The following is a 25,717-nucleotide window of genomic DNA, read 5'->3' on the forward strand; positions in this document are numbered from 1 at the left end:
TCTCTCTCTCCCTCCCTCCTTCCAGAGTGTGATTCTCTCCCTCCCTCCTTCCAGAGTGTGATTCTCTCTCTCCCTCCCTCCTTCCAGAGTGTGATTCTCTCTCTCCCTCCCTCCTTCCAGAGTGTGATTCTCTCTCTCTCCCTCCTTCCAGAGTGTGATTCTCTCTCTCCCTCCTTCCAGAGTGTGATTCTCTCTCTCTCCCTCCTTCCAGAGTGTGATTCTCTCTCTCCTCCCTCCTTCCAGAGTGTGATTCTCTCTCTCCCAGAGTGTGATTCTCCCTCCTTCCAGAGTGTGATTCTCTCTCTCCCTCCTTCCAGAGTGTGATTCTCTCTCTCCCTCCCTCCTTCCAGAGTGTGATTCTCTCTCCCTCCCTCCTTCCAGAGTGTGATTCTCTCTCTCCCTCCCTCCTTCCAGAGTGTGATTCTCTCTCTCCTCTCCTCCCTCCTTCCAGAGTGTGATTCTCTCTCTCCCTCCCTCCTTCCAGAGTGTGATTCTCTCTCTCCCTCCCTCCTTCCAGAGTGTGATTCTCTCTCTCCCTCCCTCCTTCCAGAGTGTGATTCTCTCTCTCCCTCCCTCCTTCCAGAGTGTGATTCTCTCTCTCCCTCCCTCCTTCCAGAGTGTGATTCTCTCTCTCCCTCCCTCCTTCCAGAGTGTGATTCTCTCTCTCCCTCCCTCCTTCCAGAGTGTGATTCTCTCTCTCCCTCCCTCCTTCCAGAGTGTGATTCTCTCTCCCCTTCCAGAGTGTGATTCTCCCCTCCTTCCAGAGTGTGATTCTCTCTCCCTCCTCCAGAGTCCCTCCTTCCAGAGTGTGATTCTCTCTCTCCTCCCTCCTCCAGAGTGTGATTCTCTCCTCCCTCCTCCTCCAGAGTGTGATTCTCTCTCTCTCCCTCCCTCCTTCCAGAGTGTGATTCTCTCTCTCCTCCCTCCTTCCAGAGTGTGATTCTCTCTCTCCCTCCCTCCTTCCAGAGTGTGATTCTCTCTCTCCTCCCTCCTTCCAGAGTGTGATTCTCTCTCCCTCCCTCCTCCCTCCTTCCAGAGTGTGATTCTCTCTCTCCCTCCCTCCTTCCAGAGTGTGATTCTCTCTCTCCCTCCCTCCTTCCAGAGTGTGATTCCTCCTTCCCTCCCTCCTTCCAGAGTGTGATTCTCTCTCTCCCTCCCTCCTTCCAGAGTGTGATTCTCTCTCTCCCTCCCTCCTTCCAGAGTGTGATTCTCTCTCTCCCTCCCTCCTTCCAGAGTGTGATTCTCTCTCTCCCTCCCTCCTTCCAGAGTGTGATTCTCTCTCTCCCTCCCTCCTTCCAGAGTGTGATTCTCTCTCTCCCTCCCTCCTTCCAGAGTGTGATTCTCTCTCTCCCTCCCTCCTTCCAGAGTGTGATTCTCTCTCTCCCTCCCTCCTTCCAGAGTGTGATTCTCCTCCTTCCAGAGTCCCTCCCTCCTCCAGAGTGTGATTCTCTCTCTCCCTCCCTCCTTCCAGAGTGTGATTCTCTCCCTCCCTCCTTCCAGAGTGTGATTCTCTCTCTCCCTCCCTCCTTCCAGAGTGTGATTCTCTCTCTCCCTCCCTCCTTCCAGAGTGTGATTCTCTCTCTCCCTCCCTCCTTCCAGAGTGTGATTCTCTCTCTCCCTCCCTCCTTCCAGAGTGTGATTCTCTCTCTCCTCCCTCCTTCCAGAGTGTGATTCTCTCTCTCCCTCCCTCCTTCCAGAGTGTGATTCTCTCTCTCCCTCCTTCCAGAGTGTGATTCTCTCCTCCCTCCCTCCTTCCAGAGTGTGATTCTCTCTCCCTCCTCCTTCCAGAGTGTGATTCTCTCTCTCCTCCCTCCTTCCAGAGTGTGATTCTCTCTCCTCCCTCCTTCCAGAGTGTGATTCTCTCTCCCTCCCTCCTTCCAGAGTGTGATTCTCTCTCTCCCTCCCTCCTTCCAGAGTGTGATTCTCTCTCTCCCTCCCTCCTTCCAGAGTGTGATTCTCTCTCTCCCTCCCTCCTTCCAGAGTGTGATTCTCTCCTCCCTCCTTCCAGAGTGTGATTCTCTCTCTCCCTCCCTCCTTCCAGAGTGTGATTCTCTCTCTCCCTCCCTCCTTCCAGAGTGTGATTCTCTCTCTCCCTCCCTCCTTCCAGAGTGTGATTCTCTCTCCCCTCCCCTCCAGAGTGTGATTCTCTCCAGAGTGTGATTCTCTCTCTCCCTCCCTCCTTCCAGAGTGTGATTCTCTCTCTCCCTCCCTCCTTCCAGAGTGTGATTCTCTCTCTCCCTCCCTCCTTCCAGAGTGTGATTCTCTCTCTCCTCCCTCCTTCCAGAGTGTGATTCTCTCTCCCTCCTTCCAGAGTCCCTCCTTCCAGAGTGTGATTCTCTCTCTCCCTCCTTCCAGAGTGTGATTCTCTCTCTCCCTCCCTCCTTCCAGAGTGTGATTCTCTCTCTCCCTCCCTCCTTCCAGAGTGTGATTCTCTCTCCCCCTCCTCCTTCCAGAGTGTGATTCTCTCTCCCCTCCCTCCTTCCAGAGTGTGATTCTCTCTCTCCTCCCTCCTTCCAGAGTGTGATTCTCTCTCTCCTCCCTCCTTCCAGAGTGTGATTCTCCCTCCCTCCTTCCAGAGTGTGATTCTCTCTCTCCCTCCCTCCTTCCAGAGTGTGATTCTCTCTCCCTCCCTCCTTCCAGAGTGTGATTCTCTCTCTCCCTCCCTCCTTCCAGAGTGTGATTCTCTCTCTCCCTCCCTCCTTCCAGAGTGTGATTCTCTCTCTCCCTCCCTCCTTCCAGAGTGTGATTCTCTCTCCTCCCTCCTTCCAGAGTGTGATTCTGTCTCTCCCTCCCTCCTTCCAGAGTGTGATTCTCTCTCCCTCCCTCCTTCCAGAGTGTGATTTTCTCTCTCCCTCCCTCCTTCCAGAGTGTGATTCTCTCTCCCTCCCTCCTTCCAGAGTGTGATTCTCTCTCTCCCTCCCTCCTTCCAGAGTGTGATTCTCCTCTCCTCCTTCCAGAGTGTGATTCTCTCTCTCCCCTTCCAGAGTGTGATTCTCCTTCCAGAGTGTGATTCTCTCTCTCCCTCCCTCCTTCCAGAGTGTGATTCTCTCTCTCCCTCCCTCCTTCCAGAGTGTGATTCTCTCTCTCCCTCCCTCCTTCCAGAGTGTGATTCTCTCTCTCCCTCCCTCCTTCCAGAGTGTGATTCTCTCTCTCCCTCCTTCCAGAGTCTCTCTCCCTCCTTCCAGAGTGTGATTCTCTCTCTCCCTCCCTCCTTCCAGAGTGTGATTCTCTCTCCCCTCCCTCCTTCCAGAGTGTGATTCTCTCTCTCCCTCCCTCCTTCCAGAGTGTGATTCTCTCTCCCCTCCCTCCTTCCAGAGTGTGATTCTCTCTCCCTCCCTCCTTCCAGAGTGTGATTCTCTCTCTCCCTCCCTCCTTCCAGAGTGTGATTCTCTCTCTCCCTCCCTCCTTCCAGAGTGTGATTCTCTCTCCCCTCCCTCCTTCCAGAGTGTGATTCTCTCTCCCTCCCTCCTTCCAGAGTGTGATTCTCTCTCTCCTTCCAGAGTCCTCTCCTTCCAGAGTGTGATTCTCTCTCCCCCTCCCTCCTTCCAGAGTGTGATCCAGAGTGTGATTCTCTCTCTCCCTCCCTCCTTCCAGAGTGTGATTCTCTCTCCCTCCCTCCTTCCAGAGTGTGATTCTCTCTCTCCCTCCCTCCTTCCAGAGTGTGATTCTCTCCCTCCCTCCTTCCAGAGTGTGATTCTCTCTCTCCCTCCCTCCTTCCAGAGTGTGATTCTCTCTCCCTCCCTCCTTCCAGAGTGTGATTCTCTCTCTCTCCCTCCCTCCTTCCAGAGTGTGATTCTCTCTCCCCTCCCTTCTCCAGAGTGTGATTCTCTCTCTCCCTCCTCCAGAGTGTGATTCTCTCCTTCCAGAGTGTGATTCTCTCTCTCCCTCCCTCCTTCCAGAGTGTGATTCTCTCTCCCTCCCTCCTTCCAGAGTGTGATTCTCTCTCCCTCCCTCCTTCCAGAGTGTGATTCTCTCTCCTTCCAGAGTCCCTCCTTCCAGAGTGTGATTCTCTCTCTCCCTCCCTCCTTCCAGAGTGTGATTCTCTCTCCCTCCTTCCAGAGTCCCTCCTTCCTTCCAGAGTGTGATTCTCTCTCCCTCCCTCCTTCCAGAGTGTGATTCTCTCTCTCCTCCCTCCTTCCAGAGTGTGATTCTCTCTCTCCTCCCTCCTTCCAGAGTGTGATTCTCTCTCTCTCCCCTCCTTCCAGAGTGTGATTCTCTCTCTCCCTCCCTCCTTCCAGAGTGTGATTCTCTCTCTCCCTCCCTCCTTCCAGAGTGTGATTCTCTCTCCTCCAGAGTGTGATTCCTCCCTCCCTTCCAGAGTGTGATTCTCTCTCCCTCCCTCCTTCCAGAGTGTGATTCTCTCTCTCTCCCTCCTTCCAGAGTGTGATTCTCTCTCTCCTCCCTCCTTCCAGAGTGTGATTCTCTCTCCCCTCCCTCCTTCCAGAGTGTGATTCTCTCTCTCCCTCCCTCCTTCCAGAGTGTGATTCTCTCTCTCCCTCCCTCCTTCCAGAGTGTGATTCTCTCTCCCCTCCCTCCTTCCAGAGTGTGATTCTCTCTCTCCTCCCTCCTTCCAGAGTGTGATTCTCTCTCCTCCCTCCTTCCAGAGTGTGATTCTCTCTCCCCTCCCTCCTTCCAGAGTGTGATTCTCTCTCCCTCCCTCCTTCCAGAGTGTGATTCTCTCTCTCCCTCCCTCCTTCCAGAGTGTGATTCTCTCCCTCCCTCCTTCCAGAGTGTGATTCTCTCTCTCCCTCCTTCCAGAGTGTGATTCTCTCTCTCCCTCCCTCCTTCCAGAGTGTGATTCTCTCTCCCCTTCCAGAGTGTGATTCTCTCCTTCCAGAGTGTGATTCTCTCTCTCCTCCCTCCTTCCAGAGTGTGATTCTCTCTCTCCTCCCTCCTTCCAGAGTGTGATTCTCTCTCCCTCCCTCCTTCCAGAGTGTGATTCTCTCTCTCCCTCCCTCCTTCCAGAGTGTGATTCTCTCTCCCCTCCCTCCTTCCAGAGTGTGATTCTCTCTCTCCTCCCTCCTTCCAGAGTGTGATTCTCTCTCTCCCTCCCTCCTTCCAGAGTGTGATTCTCTCTCTCCCTCCCTCCTTCCAGAGTGTGATTCTCTCTCCTCCCTCCTTCCAGAGTGTGATTCTCTCTCTCCCTCCCTCCTTCCAGAGTGTGATTCTCTCTCCCTCCCTCCTTCCAGAGTGTGATTCTCCTTCCTTCCAGAGTGTGATTCTCTCTCTCCCTCCCTCCTTCCAGAGTGTGATTCTCTCTCTCCCTCCCTCCTTCCAGAGTGTGATTCTCTCTCTCCTCCCTCCTTCCAGAGTGTGATTCTCTCTCCTCCCTCCTTCCAGAGTGTGATTCTCTCTCTCCCTCCCTTCCAGAGTGTGATTCTCTCTCAGAGTGTGATTCTCTCTCCCTCCCTCCTTCCAGAGTGTGATTCTCTCTCTCCTCCCTCCTTCCAGAGTGTGATTCTCTCTCTCCCTCCCTCCTTCCAGAGTGTGATTCTCTCTCCCTCCCTCCTTCCAGAGTGTGATTCTCTCTCTCCTCCCTCCTTCCAGAGTGTGATTCTCTCTCCCCTCCCTCCTTCCAGAGTGTGATTCTCTCTCCCCTCCCTCCTTCCAGAGTGTGATTCTCTCTCTCCTCCCTCCTTCCAGAGTGTGATTCTCTCTCTCCTCCCTCCTTCCAGAGTGTGATTCTCTCTCTCCCCAGAGTCCCTCCTTCCAGAGTGTGATTCTCTCTCTCCTTCCAGAGTGTGATTCTCCTCCTCCCTCCAGAGTGTGATTCTCTCTCCTCCCTCCTTCCAGAGTGTGATTCTCTCCCTCTCCCTCCCTCCTTTCCAGAGTGTGATTCTCTCTCTCCTCCCTCCTTCCAGAGTGTGATTCTCTCTCTCTCCCTCCTTCCAGAGTGTGATTCTCTCTCTCCCTCCCTCCTTCCAGAGTGTGATTCTCTCCCTCCCTCCTTCCAGAGTGTGATTCTCTCTCTCCCTCCCTCCTTCCAGAGTGTGATTCTCTCTCCCCCTCCCTCCTTCCAGAGTGTGATTCTCTCCCCTCCCTCCTTCCAGAGTGTGATTCTCTCTCCCCTCCCTCCTTCCAGAGTGTGATTCTCTCTCCCTCCCTCCTTCCAGAGTGTGATTCTCTCTCCCTCCCTCCTTCCAGAGTGTGATTCTCTCTCTCCCTCCCTCCTTCCAGAGTGTGATTCTCTCTCTCCCTCCCTCCTTCCAGAGTGTGATTCTCTCTCTCCCTCCTTCCAGAGTGTGATTCTCTCTCCCTCCCTCCTTCCAGAGTGTGATTCTCTCTCCCTCCCTCCTTCCAGAGTGTGATTCTCTCTCCCCTCCCTCCTTCCAGAGTGTGATTCTCTCCCTCCCTCCTTCCAGAGTGTGATTCTCTCTCCCTCCTTCTCCCCTCCTTCCAGAGTGTGATTCTCTCTCCCTCCCTCCTTCCAGAGTGTGATTCTCTCTCCCTCCCTCCTTCCAGAGTGTGATTCTCTCTCCCCTCCCTCCTTCCAGAGTGTGATTCTCTCTCTCCAGAGTGTGATCTCCTCCCTTCCAGAGTGTGATTCTCTCTCTCCTCCCTCCTTCCAGAGTGTGATTCTCTCTCTCCCTCCCTCCTTCCAGAGTGTGATTCTCTCTCCCCTCCCTCCTTCCAGAGTGTGATTCTCTCTCTCCCTCCCTCCTTCCAGAGTGTGATTCTCTCCCTCCCTCCTTCCAGAGTGTGATTCTCTCCCCCTCCCTCCTTCCAGAGTGTGATTCTCTCTCCCCCCTTCCAGAGTGTGATTCTCCTCCCCTCCTCCAGAGTGTGATTCTCTCTCCCTCCCTCCTTCCAGAGTGTGATTCTCTCTCTCCCTCCTCCTTCCAGAGTGTGATTCTCTCTCTCCCTCCCTCCTTCCAGAGTGTGATTCTCTCTCTCCCTCCTCCCTCCTCCTCCTTCCAGAGTGTGATTCTCTCTCCCCTCCCTCCTTCCAGAGTGTGATTCTCTCTCTCCCTCCCTCCTTCCAGAGTGTGATTCTCTCTCTCCCTCCCTCCTTCCAGAGTGTGATTCTCTCTCTCCCTCCCTCCTTCCAGAGTGTGATTCTCTCTCCTCCCTCCTTACAGAGTGTGATTCTCTCCCCTCCCTCCTTCCAGAGTGTGATTCTCTCTCTCCCTCCCTCCTTCCAGAGTGTGATTCTCTCTCTCCCTCCCTCCTTCCAGAGTGTGATTCTCTCTCTCCCTCCTTCCAGAGTGTGATTCTCTCTCCCTCCCTCCTTCCAGAGTGTGATTCTCTCTCCCTCCCTCCTTCCAGAGTGTGATTCTCCTCCCTCCTCCAGAGTGTGATTCTCTCTCCCTCCCTCCTTCCAGAGTGTGATTCTCTCTCCCTCCCTCCTTCCAGAGTGTGATTCTCTCCCTCCCTCCTTCCAGAGTGTGATTCTCTCTCTCCCTCCCTCCTTCCAGAGTGTGATTCTCTCTCTCCCTCCCTCCTTCCAGAGTGTGATACTCTCTCCTCCTTCCAGAGTGTGATTCTCTCTCCCCCCCCTCCTTCCAGAGTGTGATTCTCTCCTCCCTCCCTCCTTCCAGAGTGTGATTCTCTCTCTCCCTCCCTCCTTCCAGAGTGTGATTCTCTCTCTCCCTCCCTCCTTCCAGAGTGTGATTCTCTCCCTCCCTCCTCCTTCCAGAGTGTGATTCTCTCTCTCCCCTCCCTCCTTCCAGAGTGTGATTCTCTCTCTCCCTCCCTCCTTCCAGAGTGTGATTCTCTCTCCCTCCTCCTTCCAGAGTGTGATTCTCTCTCCCTCCCTCCTTCCAGAGTGTGATTCTCTCTCTCCCTCCCTCCTTCCAGAGTGTGATTCTCTCTCTCCCTCCCTCCTTCCAGAGTGTGATTCTCTCTCTCCCTCCCTCCTTCCAGAGTGTGATTCTCTCTCTCCCTCCCTCCTTCCAGAGTGTGATTCTCTCTCCCTCCCTCCTTCCAGAGTGTGATTCTCTCTCTCCCTCCCTCCTTCCAGAGTGTGATTCTCTCTCTCCCTCCCTCCTTCCAGAGTGTGATTCTCTCTCCCTCCCTCCTTCCAGAGTGTGATTCTCTCTCCCTCCCTCCTTCCAGAGTGTGATTCTCTCTCTCCTCCAGAGTGTGATTCTCTCTCCCTCCCTCCTTCCAGAGTGTGATTCTCTCTCCCTCCCTCCTTCCAGAGTGTGATTCTCTCTCCCTCCCTCCTTCCAGAGTGTGATTCTCTCTCCCTCCCTCCTTCCAGAGTGTGATTCTCTCTCTCCTCCCTCCTTCCAGAGTGTGATTCTCTCTCTCCCTCCCTCCTTCCAGAGTGTCCTTCCAGAGTGTGATTCTCTCTCTCTCCCTCCCTCCTTCCAGAGTGTGATTCTCTCTCTCCCTCCTTCCAGAGTGTGATTCTCTCTCCCTCCTCCTTCCAGAGTGTGATTCCTCCTTCCTTCCAGAGTGTGATTCTCTCTCCCTCCCTCCTTCCAGAGTGTGATTCTCTCTCTCCCCTCCCTCCTTCCAGAGTGTGATTCTCTCTCTCCTCCTTCCAGAGTGTGATTCTCCTCCTCCCTCCTTTCCAGAGTGTGATTCTCTCCCTCCCTCCTTCCAGAGTGTGATTCTCTCTCCCTCCCTCCTTCCAGAGTGTGATTCTCTCTCTCCCTCCCTCCTTCCAGAGTGTGATTCTCTCTCCCTCCCTCCTTCCAGAGTGTGATTCTCTCTCCCTCCCTCCTTCCAGAGTGTGATTCTCTCTCTCCCTCCCTCCTTCCAGAGTGTGATTCTCTCTCTCCCCAGAGTCCCTCCTTCCAGAGTGTGATTCTCTCTCTCCCTCCCTCCTTCCAGAGTGTGATTCTCTCTCTCCCTCCCTCCTTCCAGAGTGTGATTCTCTCCCTCCCTCCTTCCAGAGTGTGATTCTCTCTCTCCCTCCCTCCTCCAGAGTGTGATTCTCTCTCTCTCTCCCTCCTTCCAGAGTGTGATTCTCTCTCCCTCCCTCCTTCCAGAGTGTGATTCTCTCTCTCCCTCCCTCCTTCCAGAGTTCTCTCTCCCCCTCCCTCCTTCCAGATTCTCTCTCTCCCTCCCTCCTTCCAGAGTGTGATTCTCTCTCCTCCCTCCTTCCAGAGTGTGATTCTCTCTCCCTCCCTCCTTCCAGAGTGTGATTCTCTCTCCCTCCCTCCTTCCAGAGTGTGATTCTCTCTCCCTCCCTCCTTCCAGAGTGTGATTCTCTCTCCCTCCTTCCAGAGTGTGATTCCTCTCCTCCTTCCAGAGTGTGATTCTCTCTCCCTCCCTCCTTCCAGAGTGTGATTCTCTCCCTCCCTCCTTCCAGAGTGTGATTCTCTCTCTCCCCCCCTCCTTCCAGAGTGTGATTCTCTCTCTCTCCCTCCTTCCAGAGTGTGATTCTCTCTCTCCCTCCCTCCTTCCAGAGTGTGATTCTCTCCCTCCCTCCTTCCAGAGTGTGATTCTCTCTCTCCCTCCCTCCTTCCAGAGTGTGATTCTCTCCCTCCCTCCTTCCAGAGTGTGATTCTCTCTCTCCCTCCCTCCTTCCAGAGTGTGATTCTCTCTCTCCCTCACTCCTTCCAGAGTGTGATTCTCTCCCTCCCTCCTTCCAGAGTGTGATTCTCTCTCTCCTCCCTCCTTCCAGAGTGTGATTCTCTCTCTCCCTCCCTCCTCCAGAGTGTGATTCTCTCTCTCCCTCCCTCCTTCCAGAGTGTGATTCTCTCTCCCTCCCTCCTTCCAGAGTGTGATTCTCTCTCTCCCTCCCTCCTTCCAGAGTGTGATTCTCTCTCTCCCTCCCTTCCAGAGTGTGATTCTCTCTCTCCCTCCCTCCTTCCAGAGTGTGATTCTCTCTCTCCCTCCTTCCAGAGTGTGATTCTCTCTCCCTCCCTCCTTCCAGAGTGTGATTCTCTCTCCCTCCCTCCTTCCAGAGTGTGATTCTCTCTCCCTCCCTCCTTCCAGAGTGTGATTCTCTCTCTCCCTCCCTCCTTCCAGAGTGTGATTCTCTCTCCCTCCCTCCTTCCAGAGTGTGATTCTCTCCCTCCCTCCTTCCAGAGTGTGATTCTCTCTCTCCCTCCCTCCTTCCAGAGTGTGATTCTCTCTCCCTCCCTCCTTCCAGAGTGTGATTCTCTCCCTCCCTCCTTCCAGAGTGTGATTCTCTCTCTCCCTCCCTCCTTCCAGAGTGTGATTCTCTCTCTCCCTCCTTCCAGAGTGTGATTCTCTCTCTCCCTCCCTCCTTCCAGAGTGTGATTCTCTCCCTCCCTCCTTCCAGAGTGTGATTCTCTCTCTCCCTCCCTCCTCCTCCAGAGTGTGATTCTCTCTCTCTCCCTCCTTCCAGAGTGTGATTCTCTCTCTCCCTGTGATTCCCTCCTTCCAGAGTGTGATTCTCTCCCTCCCTCCTTCCAGAGTGTGATTCTCTCTCCCCTCCCTCCTTCCAGAGTGTGATTCTCTCTCCCTCCCTCCTTCCAGAGTGTGATTCTCTCCCTCCCTCCTTCCAGAGTGTGATTATCTCCCTCCCTCCCTCCTTCCAGAGTGTGATTCTCTCCCTCCCTCCCTCCTTCCAGAGTGTGATTCTCTCTCTCCTCTCCTTCCAGAGTGTGATTCTCTCTCTCCCTCCCTCTTCCAGAGTGTGATTCTCTCTCTCCCTCCCTCCCTCCTTCCAGAGTGTGATTCTCTCCCTCCCTCCTTCCAGAGTGTGATTCTCTCTCTCCCTCCTTCCAGAGTGTGATTCTCTCTCTCCCTCCCTCCTTCCAGAGTGTGATTCTCTCCCTCCCTCCCTCCTTCCAGAGTGTGATTCTCTCCCTCCCTCCCTCCTTCCAGAGTGTGATTCTCTCTCCCCCTCCCTCCTTCCAGAGTGTGATTCTCTCTCTCCCTCCCTCCTTCCAGAGTGTGATTCTCTCTCTCCCTCCCTCCTTCCAGAGTGTGATTCTCTCTCTCCCTCCCTCCTTCCAGAGTGTGATTCTCTCCCTCCCTCCTTCCAGAGTGTGATTCTCTCTCTCCTTCCCTCCTTCCAGAGTGTGACTGGAGCTGTAATGAGTGTCAGGGTCCTCTGCATACTGCCTGCCTGCAGTGTATGGAGGGACATGTTCTGCAGGACGGACTCTGTGTCCAGGGCTGCTCCTCAGGGTCCTACCAGGATGGAGAGAGATGCCTCAGTACGTGCCTGAATAGATCATTTCACTTTTTTTTATTAAATGTTTGTCATTGAATGTTCTAAGCCGGTTATACCTTCTAACATATATTGTCTGTTTCTCTCTCTTGTTTCTCCCCCCCCCCCCCCTCTCTCTCTCCTTTCTTGTCTCCCCCCCTCCCCCTCGCTCTCGTTTCTCGCCCCCCCCCCCCTCCCCTAACTCTCGTTTCTCGTACCCCCCTAACTCTCTCTCTCTCGCTTCTCGTCTCTCCCCCTCTCTCTCTCTCGTTTCTCATCCCCCACCCCTCTCTCTCGTTTCTCGTCCCCCCATCTCTCTCTCGTTTCTCGTCCCCCCATCTCTCTCTCGTTTCTCATCCCCCACTCTCTCTCTTGTATCTCATCCCCCACCCTCTCTCTCTCTCGTTTCTCATGCCCCACCCTCTCTCTCTCTCTCTCGTTTCTCATCCCCCACCCTCTCTCTCGTTTCTCATCTCCCCCTCTCTCTCTCTCGTTTCTCATCTCTCCCCCCCCTCTCTCTCTCTCGTTTCTCATCCCCTACCCTCTCTCTCATTTCTCATCCCCCACCCTCTCTCTTGTTTCTCGTCTCCCCCTAACTCTCTCTCTCTCGTTTCTCGTTCCCCCCCTCTATCTCTTTCTCGTTTCTCATCCCCCACCCTCTCTCTTGTATCTCGTCCCCCCCCTAACTCTCTCTCGTTTCTCGTTCCCCCCCTCTATCTCTTTCTCGTTTCTCATCCCCCACCCTCTCTCTCCCTCGTCCCCCACCCTCTCTCTCGGTCTTTCTCTCGTTTCTCATCTCTCGTCTATCTCTCTCATCTCTCTCGATCTCTTTGTCTCTCTATCTGTCTGTGCCAGGTTGTGATGAGCAGTGTGAGGGATGCCAGGGCCCAGGTCTGTGTGGGCGGTGCCAGCCTCCCTATGCCACCCTGCAGGGTCGCTGTGTGTTGGAGTGTGGAAGGAACTACTTTCTGGACTCCTCTCTACAGTTTTGTACATGTAAGAAAAACAAATAGATGAATCCGGTTTCAGATCTTGGTATTTGGAAATAGCAACAGGATGTTTTTTTGTTGTCAAAACAATTTTTCAATACTTTTGAACATTTATAGGGACTTTTTAAGTTACTACCTGCGGTAAAACTTGTGCAGGATGTTAGAAGATAACGCAGACCCAGATTCTTCATTTTTCACCTGTTTATATTATTTTACATTGTGAAGCTTACCGTAGTTTCCCAGAACAGTTGAGTAAATAGTACAACAGGAGAAAGCGGGGGAGCGGGAGGTGAGTCCAGCTGTGTATATGATTTAACGTTCTAGTTATTTAAGTAACTGGCTGAATTAATAGTAATTCATAATAAATACATGTTAAAATGACATCTGGTACCTCTAAACAGTGGCAGTATTCAGTATTCAGACCTCATTTTGTTACGTTACAGCCTCATTCTAAAATATATATATTTTTTGATTCCCTCATCAATCTACAAACAATACCCCAATATGACATCACAATACCCCAAAATGACATCACAATACCCCAAAATGACATCTCATAACCCTATAATGACAAAGCAAAAACTGTTATTTAGAAGAAGAAGAAAAAAAGATAATTATAAATTACAAATCTGATTTAATATCTGATTTACATACGTTTTCAGGCCCTTTACTCAGTACTTTGTTGAAGCACCTTTGGCAGTGATTACAGCCTTGAGTCTTCTTGGGTAATGACGCTACAAGCTTGGCACATCTGTATTTGGGGAGTTTCTCCCATTGTTCTCTACAGAGCTCATTCAGACTTGTCCCGAAGCCACTCATGCGTTGTCTTGGCGGTGTGATTAGGGTCGTTGTCCTCAGTCTGAGGTCCTGAATGCTTTGGAGCAGGTTCATTTTCCCCTCAATCCTGACTAGTCTCTCAGTCGCTGAAAAACATCCCCACAGCATGTTGCTACCACCACCATGCGTCACCGTAGGGATGGTGCCAGTTTTCCTCCAGACGTGACATTTGGCATTCAGGCTAAAGAGTTCAATCTTGGTTTCATCAGACCAGAGAATCATGTTTCTCATGGTGTGAAAGTCTTCAGGTGCCTTTTGGAAAACTCCAAGGGGGATGTCATGTGCCTTTTATTGAGGAATGGCTTCCCATCTGGCCACTCTATTATAAAGGCCTGATTGGTGGAGTGCTGCAGAGATGGTTGTTCTTCTGGAAGGTTCTCCCATCTCCACAGAGGAACTCTGGAGCTCTGTCAGAGTGACCATAAAGTTCTTGGTCACCTCCCTGACCAAGGCCCTTCTCCCCCAACTGCTCAGTTTGGCCGGGCAGTCAGCTGTAGGAAGAGTCGTGGTGGTTCCAAACTTCTTCCATTTATTAATTTACCACAGGTGGACTCCAATCAAGTTGTAAAAACATCTTAAGGATGATCGATGGAAACAGGATGCACCTGAGCTCAATTTCAAGTCTCATACCAAAGAGTCTGAATACTTATTTAAATAGGATATATCTGTTTTTTTATTACATTTGCAAACATTTCTAAAAACCTGTTTTCACTTTGTAATTGTGAGGTATTGTGTATTGTGTGTAGATTGATGTTTTATTTCATTAATTTTAGAATAAGGCTGTATCGTAAAATGTTTGGGAAAAAAGTAAAGGGGTTTGAATACATTCTGATGCTAATGCTCTGTATATATGAGCCTGTCTTTGCAATTTGTTTATTTTTTGTTTATTTTCGTTTGTGTGCTTTAGCATATTTAGCTAGCAACCTCTATTGAAATTCTCTAGTACTTTTGTTAGCATTCTGGATATAGACGCCCAATGTTATAATTTTGCGTGCTTTTAGCACCCCCTTGTGTACTACGCTGGTAGTATGATAAATCCCGGGATGAGAGAAAATCTCCACCCTATTGAGTAGAAACACCTGAAATTCATATCCAAAATATCTTATTTTTTTAAATCAAATGTTTCATCTTCAAATTACAACCACTGTTGAGACACATAGTGCTGTTTGCATTCTCAATCCCTTGACATACATATTCATCACCATTGATCTTACAGTATTAATCAACTGTTTGTGTTATCCCCCTGTTTCCCAGCATGTTCTGCTGACTGTGTGGAGTGTGAGGGGATGGGTTGTTGCAACGTTTGTAGACAGGACACCTACCTAAGAGACGGATACTGCACTCCAGACTGTGGACACGGATTCTATGCTGATAAGAAGACATGGACATGCCATGGTAAATCTTCAATACTGTTTCAATGACAGAACCAAGTGACTTGGTGAACAGAGAGTACCGGACTAGTACCGAGCCCTGGGGGACACCAGTAGAGAGAACAGCAGAGGACCTAGTACCGAGCCCTAGGGGACACCAGTAGAGAGAACAGCAGAGGACCTAGTACCAATCCCTGGGGGACACCAGTAGAGAGAACAGCAGAGGACCTAGTACCAAGCCCTGGGTGACACCAGTAGAGAGAACAGCAGAGGACCTAGTACCGAGCCCTAGGGGACACCAGTAGAGAGAACAGAAGAGGACCTAGTGCCAATCCCTGGGGGACACCAGTAGAGAGAACAGCAGAGGACATATTACCAAGCCCTGGGTGACCCCAGTAGAGAGAACAGCAGAGGACATAGTACCGAGCCCTGGATGACCCCAGTAGAGAGAACAGCAGAGGACCTAGTACATCAGGGACAGCATACACAGACATTTCACTATCCCTGATACAGTGGCGGGGACAAAAACTGAAACTTTAGGCAACACCTTTTGTTCGTGTGGACACCAGTAGAGAGACATAACCTTGATCCATGCATTGGACACTTATCATTGGACACTCCCTCTCTCTCTCCCTCCCTCTCTCTCTCTCTCTCTCTCTCTCTCCCTCCCTCTCTCCCTCCCCTTCTCTCTCCCTCCTTCTCTCCCTCTCTCTCCTTCTCTCTCTCTCCCTCTCTCTCTCCTTCATGCTCTCTCTCTCCTTATCTCTCTCTCTCCCTCTCTCCCTCCCTTTCTCTCTCTCTCCCTCTCTCCCTCCCTCTCTTTCTTTCTCCCTCCATCCCTCTCTCTCTCCTTCCCTTTCTCCCTCCCTCTCTTTCTTTCTTTCTATCTCCCTCCCTTTCTATCTCCCTCCCACTCTATCTATCTCTCTCTGTCTCTCTCCCTTTTCTCCCTCTCTCTCTCTCTCCCTGTCTCTCTCTCACTTCTTCCCTCCCTCCAGCTAACAGCCAGGCCCCAACCCTGCGTATCAATGGATCTCTGTTGGTGCCCATTGGGGGAACCAAACCCCTGGTCACCAGTCTAATCTCTGCCCAGGACCAAGACAGGTTAAACTCTCATTTAACTTTCTTTCTGTTTTTAACCTTCATTTAACCAGAATAATATTTTGAGGTTGAGGGAACCTCTTCCTCTTTTTCAACAGAGATCTGTCTCACTCTGTAAAGTGTATTGTTTGTTTTGTAAAAGTTTGTTTTGATGTTGACCTGCCAGCCCTCCAGAGAGCCTGGTGTTCCAGCTGCTACAGCCCCCCACGACAGGCTGTGTGGTTGTCCTGGAGGAGGGCAGGGAGACAGAGTTGGCCCGGGACGACACTTTCTCCTGGGCTCAGCTAGAGAGCGGACGGGTCCGCTTCACACATAACAAGGACAAGGCCAGGTGAGTGACTGTACAGACAGAGAATTAAAGGATCTCAATCTCAATATCGATCTCAGTCTCACATTTTCTGTATTTTTTTATTTTCTATCTCTCTCTCAATTCATTTCAAGGGGCTTTATTGGCATGGGAAACATGTGTTAACATTGCCAAAGCAAGTAAGGTAAATAATATACAAAAGTGAAATAAACAATTAAAATTAACAGTAAACATTACACATACAGAAGTTTCAAAACAATGAAGACATTACAAATGTCATATTATATATATATAGTGTTTTAACAATGTACAAATGGTTAAAGTACACAAGGGAAAATAAATAAGCATAAATATGGGTTGTATTTACAATGGTGTTTGTTCTTCACTGGTTGCCCTTTTCTCGTGGCAACAGGTCACAAATCTTGCTGCTATGATGGCACACTGTGGAATTTCACCCAGTAGATATGCGAGTTTATCAAAATTGGATTTGTTTTCAAATTCTTTGTGGATCTGTGTAATCTGAGGGAAATATGTATCTCTAATATGGTCATACATTGGGCAGGAGGTTAGGAAGTGCAGCTCAGTTTCAACCTCATTTTGTGGGCAGTGTGCACATAGCCTGTCTTCATAGCCTGTCTTCTCTTGAGAGCCATGTCTGCCTACGGCGACCTTTTTCAATAGCAAGGCTATGCTCACTGAGTCTGTACATAGTCAAATCTTTCCTTAATTTGGGGTCAGTCACAGTGGTCAGGTATTCTGCCACTGTGTACTCTCTGTTTAGGGCCAAATAGCATTCTAGTTTGCTCTGTTTTTTTTTAAATTCTTTCCAATGTGTCAAGTAATTATCTTTTTGTTTTCTCGTGATTTGGTTGGGTCTAATTGTGCTGCTGTCCTGGGGCTCTGTAGGGTGTGATTGTGTTTGTGAACAGAGCCCCAGGACCAGCTTTCTTAGGGGACTCTTCTCCAGGTTCATCTCTCTGTAGGTGATGGCTTTGTTAAGGAAGGTTTGTTAATCACTTCCTATTAGGTGGTTGATAATTTGTGGGAATCGGCCTAATTCTGCTCTGCATGCATTATTTGGTGTTCTACGTTGTACACAGAGGATATTGTTGCAGAATCCTGTATGCAGAGTCTCAATTTGGTATTTGTCCCATTTTGTGAAATCTTGGTTGGTGAGCATCAATGGGTTCTATGACTGATTCAAGTATTTTTAGCCAGATCCTAATTGGCATGTTGAATTTTATGTTCCTTTTGATGGCATAGAATGCCCTTCCTTGTCTCTCAGATCGTTCACAGCTTTGTGGAAGTTACCTGTTGCGTGATGTTCAGGCCAAGGAATGTATAGTTTTTTTGTGTGCTTTAGGGCAACAGTGTCTAGATGGAATTTGTATTTGTGGTCCTGGCGACTGGAACATCATTATTTTGGTCTTACTGAGATTTACTGTCAGGGCCCAGGTCTGACAGAATCTGTGCAGAAGCTCTAGGTGCTGCTGTAGGCCCTCCTTGGTTGGTGACAGAAGCACCAGATCATCAGTAAACAGTAGACGTTTGACTTCGGATTCTAGCAGGGGGAGGCCGGGTGCTGCAGACTGTTCTAGTGCCCGCGCCAATTCGTTGATATATATGTTGAAGAGGGTGGGGCTTAAGCTGCATCCCTGTCTCACCCCACGGCCCTGTTGGAAGGAATGTGTGTGCTTTTTGCCTATTTTATATTGTATGTTTTACCCCCAACACCACTTTCCATCAATTTGTATTAGCAGACCCTCATGCCAAATTGAGTCGAAGGCTTTTTTGAAATCAACTGTTTCAATGATGTCTGTGAGTATAACAGAACTCATATGGCAGGCAAAAACCTGAGAAGAGTTTTTGACTTGCTGCTTTTTGATCTATGTTGCTCTGTCTGTATGCTACGTCTTGCTTGTCCTATGTTGCTCTGCATGTGCTCACTGCTCATTGACTGTCTGTATTGTAATTGTCTTTAATAACCTGCCCAGGGACAGCAGTTGAAAATTAGCCGGCTGGCTAAAACCGGCACATTTACTGCAACGTTGATTAATGTGCACTGTCCCTGTAAAAATATAATAAACTCAAACTCAAACTCAAGAAATCCAAACAGGAAGTGAGAAATCTGAGGTTGGTCAATTTTCAACCCAGGCCTTATTGAATTCAAATAAAATAAAATAAAATAAAATAAAGATTTATTTGTCACATACACATGGTTAGCAGATGTTAATGCGAGTGTAGCGAAATGCTTGTGCTTCTAGTTCCGACAATGCAGTAATAACCAACAAGTAATCTAACTAACAATTCCAAAACTACTGTCTTATGCACAAGTGTAAGGGGATAAAGAATATGTACATAAAGATATATGAATGAGTGATGGTACAGAGCAGCATAGGCAAGATACAGTAGATGGTATCGAGTACAGTATATACATATGAGATGAGTATGTAAACAAAGTGGCATAGTTAAAGTGGCTAGTGATACATGTATTACATAAAGATGCAGTAGATGATATAGAGTACAGTATATATGTATACATATGAGATGAATAATGTAGGGTATGTAAACATTATATTAGGTAGCATTGTTTAAAGTGGCTAGTGATATATTTTACATCATTTCCCATCAATTCCCATTATTAAAGTGGCTGGAGTTGAGTCAGTGTGTTGGCAGCAGCCACTCAATGTTAGTGGTTGCTGTTTAACAGTCTGATGGCCTTGAGATAGAAGCTGTTTTTCAGTCTCTCGGTCCCAGCTTTGATGCACCTGTACTGACCTCGCCTTCTGGATGATAGCGGGGTGAACAGGCAGTGGCTCAGGTGGTTGTTGTCCTTGATGATCTTTATGGCCTTCCGGTAACATCGGGTGGTGTAGGTGTCCTGGAGGGCAGGTAGTTTGTCCCCGGTGATGCGTTGTGCAGACCTCACTACCCTCTGGAGAGCCTTACGGTTGTGGGCTGAGCAGTTGCCGTAACAGGCGGTGATACAGCCCGCCAGGATGCTCTCGATTGTGCATCTGTCGAAGTTTGTGAGTGCTTTTGGTGACAAGCCGAATTTCTTCAGCCTCCTGAGGTTGAAGAGGCGCTGCTGCGCCTTCTTCACGATGCTGTCTGTGTGGGTGGACCAATTCAGTTTGTCTGTTATGTGTATGCCGAGGAACTTAAAACTTACTACCCTCTCCACTACTGTTCCATCGATGTGGATAGGGAGGTGTTCCCTCTGCTGTTTCCTGAAGTCCACAATCATCTCCTTAGTTTTGTTGACGTTGAGTGTGAGGTTATTTTCCTGACACCACACTCCGAGGACCCTCACCTTCTCCCTGTAGGCCGTCTCGTCGTTGTTGGTAATCAAGCCTACCACTGTTGTGTCGTCCGCAAAATTTCACATGATATCGACCTGCGTTCCATGGCTTCTCACAAAGGAATTCTCTGGTTGGAACTTTATTGAAGATGTATGATAACAACACCCTACAGAACGATTCTATACTTAGTTTGAAATGTTTCTTCGACTTCTAATATAACCTTTTGAAGTTTTTGTCTGAAGTTATGCTGGACCTGCACGAGAGTTTGGATATGTGTACCTAACGCCCGAAACAAAAGTAGCTACATGGACATAAATAATGGACATTATCGACCAAATCAAGCATTTATTTTGGAACTAGGATTCCTGGGAGTGCATTCTGATGAAGATCATCAAAGGTAAGGGAATATTTATAATGTGATTTCTGGTTTCTGTTGACTCCAACATGGCAGATAATTGTATTTATTTTCTGAGCGCCGTCTCAGATTATTGTATGGTTTGCTTTTTCCGTATAGTTTTTTTAAAATCTGACACAGCGGTTGCATTGACATCCCATTAGCAGGATAATTTTCGTTAACATCCGCTGAATTGCAGAGCGCCAAATTCAAAATGAAATTTCTAAAAATATTTCATTTTCATGAAATCACAAGTGCAATATAGCAAAACACAGCCTAGCTTGTTGTTAATCCACCTGGCGTGTGGATTAAAATATATTTAAAAAAAAGCTTTACAGCGAAAGCTATCCAAGCGTTTATGTTAGGACATCTCTCTTAGCAGACAAAACATTACAAACAGCTAGCAGCAAAGTAGATTGGTCACGAAAGTCAGAAAAGCAATAAAATGAATCACTTACCTTTGATGATCTTCAGATGTTTGCACTCCGAGACTCCCAGTTACACAATAAATGTTCCTTTGGTTCGATAAAGATTATTTTTATATCCAAAAAACCTCCATTTGGTTTGCGGATTTTGTTCAGAAAATCCACAGGCTTGTGCAGGTCATGACGGGAGGACGAAAATTCCCAACAGTATCCGTAAAGTTCGTAGAAACATGTCAAACGTTTTTTATAATCAATCCTCAGGTTGTTTTTACAATAAATAATCGATAATATTTCAACCGGACTGTAGCTTTTTCAATAGGAGCGAGAGAGAAAATGTCTGCTCCAAGCTGTTGCGCAAAACTCTGCGTGCACCCAGGCATCCACTGATGTGAAGTGATCGTTCTCGCTCATTTTTTCAGAATAAAAGTCTGAAACTATGTCTAAAGACTGTTCACACCATGTGGAAGCCATAGGGAAAGGAATCTGGTTGATATCCCTTTAAATGGAGGCTAGGCATGCAATGGAACAGGGAGATTCGTTTCTCTTAGGCACTTCCTGGTTGGATTTTCCTCAGTTTTCGCCTGCAATATCAGTTCTGTTATACTCACAGACAATAGTTTGACAGTTTTGGAAACTTTAGAGTGTTTTCTATCCTAATCTGACAAATATATGCATATTCTAGATTCTGGGCCTGAGAAATAGACAGTTTCATTGGGTACGTTTTTCATCCAAACATCAAAATACTGCCCCATACACTCAACAGGTTAAGGAGAGGTATATTTATAATTCCATGTGTATAACTTGTATTATCATCTACATTTATGATGAGTATTTCTGTTGAATCGATGTGGCTATGCAAAATCACTGGATGTTTTTGGAACTAGTGAACGTAACGCGCCAATGTGAACTCAGATTTTTTGATATAAATATGAATTGTGTAACATGAAGGTCATGGGTGTCATCTGATGAAGATCATCAAAGGTTAGTGATGAATTTTATCTCTATTTGTGCTTTTTGTGACTCCTCTCTTAGGCAGGAATAATGGCTGTGTTTTTCTGTGGCTTGGTGGTGACCTAACATAATCGTTTGTGGTGCTTTCGCTGTAAAGCCTATTTGAAATCGGACACTGTGGTGGGATTAACAACAAGATTACCTTTAAAATGGTATAAAATACATGTATGTTTGAGGAATTTGGCACCCTGCACTTTCATTGGCTGTTGTCATATCGATCCCGTTAACGGGATAGCAGCCAAAATATGTTTTTTAATAGTTGATTCTAAGATTTGTATTTGATCCTGTATATGGTTTTGCTATTTGTTCTTTGTTATAGAGCCAAAATGATTGGAGAAGTGGTTTACCCATACATCTCCATTTTGGATAGATAACTCATTGTGTTGTTGTTTGTTTAGTGTTTTCCAATTTTCCCAGAAGTGGTTAGAGTCTATGGATTCTTCAATTACATTGAGCTGATTTCTGATGTACTGTTCTTCTCTATCTCTCTCTCTATCTCTCTCTCTCTATCTCTCTCTATATATCTCTCTCTATCTCTCTCGCTCTCTCTCTCTCTCTCTCTCTCTCTCTCTCTCTCTCTCTCTCTCTCTCTCTCATGTTGTTGTATTGTTCCAGGAGTGGACAGTTCTCCCTGCGTGTGACTGACCCTCAGCTCTTCTCCCGACCAGAGATGATCCAGGTCCAGGCAGTGTCCATGCAGGTACCCGTTTACCGACCTCTCAACCTCATCTAGTATCTGTATTGATTGTCTCGCTCTAAAGGGGAACTGAGGACATTCAAGACTCGTTCTGCCACCATGCTCCTCAATACACTCTTTAAAGAACACAGCACCAAACCAGGAAGCAAAGAAAAGTATATTTTCCATATTCGTATGATGGATCCTTGAAGGGATTGGGAGGGTGCTGACAGCTCTCGCTCTCCCTGTTCATAAACACAGAAAAAGGTTAGCCTGTCTCTCCTCGCGTGTATAAAAAAGGGATTTTCTAAGTGCTTGTGGGGGCTTAGCTTAGCGTGCTCGCATGTTGGCATACAGTAGTAGGCAACCAGTTATAACAGCTGTGTCCAATGGGCTGGTTTTCCCTCTGCAGTGAGGCACGACTCCCCAGACACAACAGAGTAAATAGAGAGAGAGAGAGAGAGAGAGAGAGAGAGAGTGTTGCCTGCCTTGCCTGGAAGAGATAAAGATCAGCCGTTGCCTGCCAAAACCTAGGGGCCCGCTTAGCCCTCTCTATAAACCTAAAGGCCTGCTGAGCCCTCTCTATAAACCTAGAGGCCCACTGAGCCCTCTCTATAAACCTAGGGGCCTGCTGAGCACTCTGTATCAACCCAGGGGCCGGCTGAGCCCTCTCTATAAACCCAGGGGCCCGCTGAACCCTCTCTATAAACCTAGAGGCCCGCTGAGCCCTCTCTATAAACCTAGGGGCCTGCTGAGCCCTCTGTATAAACGTGGGGGCCGGCTGAGCCCTCTCTATAAACCTAGGGGCCTGCTGAGGTCTCTGTATAAACCTAGAGGCCCGCTGAGCCCTCTCTATAAACCTAGGGGCCTGCTGAGCCCTCTGTATAAACGTGGGGGCCGGCTGAGCCCTCTCTATAAACCTAGGGGCCTGCTGAGGTCTCTGTATAAACCTAGGGGCCGGCTGAGCCCTCTCTATAAACCTAGGGGCCCGCTGAACCCTCTCTATAAACCTAGGGGCCCGCTGAACCCTCTCTATAATCATAGGGGCCCGCTGAGCCCTCTCTATAATCCTAGGGAACCACTGAGCCCTCTCTATAATCCCACTGAGCCCTCTCTATAATTCTAGGGAACCACTGAGCCCTCTCTATAAACCTAGAGGCCTGCTGATCCCTCTCTATAAACCGAGGGAACCTTTGAGCCCTCTCTATAAACCTAGGGAACCACTGAGCCCTCTCTATAAACCTAGGGGCCTGCTGAGCCCTCTCTATAAACCTAGGGAACCACTGAGCCCTCTCTAGTATGGACCTGCACAGAACAGTGCTCTAGGTACAACAATGAACAGTGATTTATAATGGACCTGTACAGAACAGCGCTCCAGGGACAACAATGAACAGTGATTTAGTATGGACCTGCACAGAACAGAGCTTCAGGGACAACAATGTAGCCTGTTGCAGAGTTGGACAATACAACTCTTTAGGGAGAACAAGGTACATAATTTAGCGTGGTCACCGTACACAGGGATCGCAATGTATAACTATTTAATGTTGGGCACAGAGTAGCACAGGAAATGTAGGCTACTTGATTACGGGGACACAGCATTGTACAGAGCATGTCTCTGAATGGGGAGAACAATGTACAAGATTTAGTGGGGAGCAGAGTAGGACGCTACATCTCTTCAGGGGTAGGTGTAGAAGCTGTTCAGGAGTCTGTTGGTGTCAGAATATTTCCGGGCCTTCCTCTCACACCGCCTGGTATAGAGGTCATGGATGGCATGGAGCTCGGCCCCAGTGATGTGCCGAGCTGTCCGCACCACCCTTTGTAGCGCCATGTGATCGATGGCGGTGCTGTTGCCGTACCAAGCGGTGATGTAGCCAGTCAAGATGCTCTCGACGGTGCCAAATCTTTTCAACTTCCTGAGGGGGTTGAAGCCCTGTCGCGCCTTCTTCATGACTGTGAGAGGACCATTTGATTTGGATGTGAAGCTCTCGACCCGCTCCACTGCAGCCCCGTCGACGAGGATGGGGGCGTGATCGCAGTCAGCTCCTTTGTCTTACTGACGTTGAGGGAGAGGTTGTTGTCCCGGCAACACACTTCCAGGTCACTGACCTCCTCCCTATAGGCTGTCTCGTCGTCGCCGGTGATCAGACCCACCACCGTCGTGTCGTCAGGGAACTTGATGATGGTGTTGGAGTCATGTGTGGCAACGCAGGCGTGGGTGAACAGGGAGCCCTCCTTCCCTCTGCTAGACGGTTGAAATGTTGCCTTTGTTTCAGGATGCTGTAGTGGTGTTCTGCCATCTAGTAGTAGTGGGCTGCCATTCCATTTCCTGGTTTCATTGGGTTTCAGAGTTGAATCAGATAAAGATTAGATCTGACCTCTTCTCTACCTCATTCTTCTGTCGAAATGTGTCGATAATGTTATTGTCTCTTATTTTTTGTTTCGTTGTTATTATTTTCTTTAACTATTATTTTTCATTGCCCTCCTATCCATTTTCCACCGTCAACATCAAGTTGAGTGAAAAACAAAGTGTCGTGTTACAACTCTTACAACAACCAATCAGTTATTAAGACCCTCCCCTCTCTCTCACAGGCCCCGCAGATTCTTACCCTCAATCCTTTGCTGGTGGACGGAGGAAAGACGTCGGTCATCTCCAAGACCGTGCTTCAGATTGACGACCCAGACAACCCTCAGGTGTGTGTGTGTGTGTGTGTGTGTGTGTGTGTGTGTGTGTGTGTATCTAAATATCCTCTAAATATGTCCTCCTCTCAGGACGTCCTGGTCACGGTTTTGGACCCGCCCCAACATGGCCGTCTGACCCGTCTCCACGGCGACCGGGCGCTGAGCCAATTCAAGACGGAGGAGTTGTCCCGGGAACAGGTGCAGTACCTCCACGACGGGTCGCTGGGGAAACGGGACAGGATACTGCTACAGGTCAACGATGGACACAGCTACCAGAACATTCTACTGCAGATCAACATCACTCAGAAGGTAGGAGGGAGGGAGGGAGGGAGGGAGGGAGGGAGGGAGGGAGGAATAAGGAAGGGAAGGAAGGAAGTAGGGAGGAAGGAAGGAAGGAAGGAAGGAAGGAAGGAAGGAAGGAAGGAAGGAAGGAAGGAAGGAAGGAAGGAAGGAAGGAAGGAAGGAAGGAAGGAAGGAAGGAAGGAAGGAAGGAAGGAAGGAAGGAAGGAAGGTGTATGTTTTTTGTATGACTTTGTCATGCTGAATGATTTTTCACGTAAATGCAAATACTGTGATCTTTTATCATAAGCCATTAGCTGTTAGTAGGAAGTTTTGAGACCACCGTGAGAGAGGTGCTTCTCTCCCCCCACCATGGACAAGGCAGGATCTGCCCATTGTTGGTACTGTAGTTGTCTAGACATATGGAAGACAGACACACAGAGGCAGACATACAGATTTCTTGGGCCTCGTTCACACCCGGCTACCCTCCATTGTGTTCATCTCCACTCCTATACCATGATCCCCTACAGGTCTAGTCTACCCCCCCCCCCCCATCATAACCCTGCATCATGTTACACACACACACACACACACACACACACACACACACACACACACACACACACACACACACACACACACACACACACAGCACACACACACACACACACACACACACACAAACAAACAAACAAACAAACAAACAAACACATATACCAATAACATCTGCTAACCGTGTGGCCAATAACATCTGCTAACCGTGTGACCATTAACATCTGCTAACCATGTGACCATGAACATCTGCTAACCATGTGACCATGAACATCTGCTAACCATGTGTATGTGACCATCTGCTAACCATGTGACCAATAACATTTGATTTGATATAAAGCTGCATATTGATTAATTAAGAGGAGGCAGGTCATGTCACGCTCTCCTCTCCTCCACTCTGTAAATCAATATCACTCCTTCATCCTCCACATCCTGAAGTCCTGCAGCATCATCAAGGACCCCAGCCACCCACCCACCCACCCCAGCCACAAGCTGTTCACTCCCGTTCCGTCAGGCAGACGGTATCGGAGAATGAGGTCTGATACCAACATGCTCAGAGACAGTTACTATCTAAGGGAAAGTGGACAGGTATCTTTTATACTGATAACAAGTTCAAACAGGTGCCATTAATACAGGTAACGAGTGGAGGACAGAGGAGCCTCTTAAAGAAGAAGTTACAGGTCTGTGAGACCTGTCCTACAATGTGATTTTCTGGATT

At 48.9% G+C, this 25,717-nt stretch overlaps 1 protein-coding gene across 1 annotated transcript in view; it reads left to right on the top strand.

Annotated features, from left to right (window-relative positions):
- Positions 1-25,717, top strand: part of LOC135510729 (extracellular matrix organizing protein FRAS1-like) — a 408,168-nt gene that overhangs the window by 255,262 nt on the left and 127,189 nt on the right. Inside the window, 8 exon segments of the mRNA XM_064931929.1 lie at positions 10,944-11,084; positions 11,933-12,073; positions 14,158-14,298; positions 15,272-15,377; positions 15,541-15,705; positions 21,429-21,513; positions 24,079-24,180; positions 24,259-24,477. Coding sequence (XP_064788001.1) covers positions 10,944-11,084; positions 11,933-12,073; positions 14,158-14,298; positions 15,272-15,377; positions 15,541-15,705; positions 21,429-21,513; positions 24,079-24,180; positions 24,259-24,477 — 1,100 coding nt within the window.

Source organism: Oncorhynchus masou, chromosome 1, assembly GCF_036934945.1.
Source record: "Oncorhynchus masou masou isolate Uvic2021 chromosome 1, UVic_Omas_1.1, whole genome shotgun sequence".
Classification (NCBI taxonomy): Eukaryota; Metazoa; Chordata; class Actinopteri; order Salmoniformes; family Salmonidae; genus Oncorhynchus; species Oncorhynchus masou.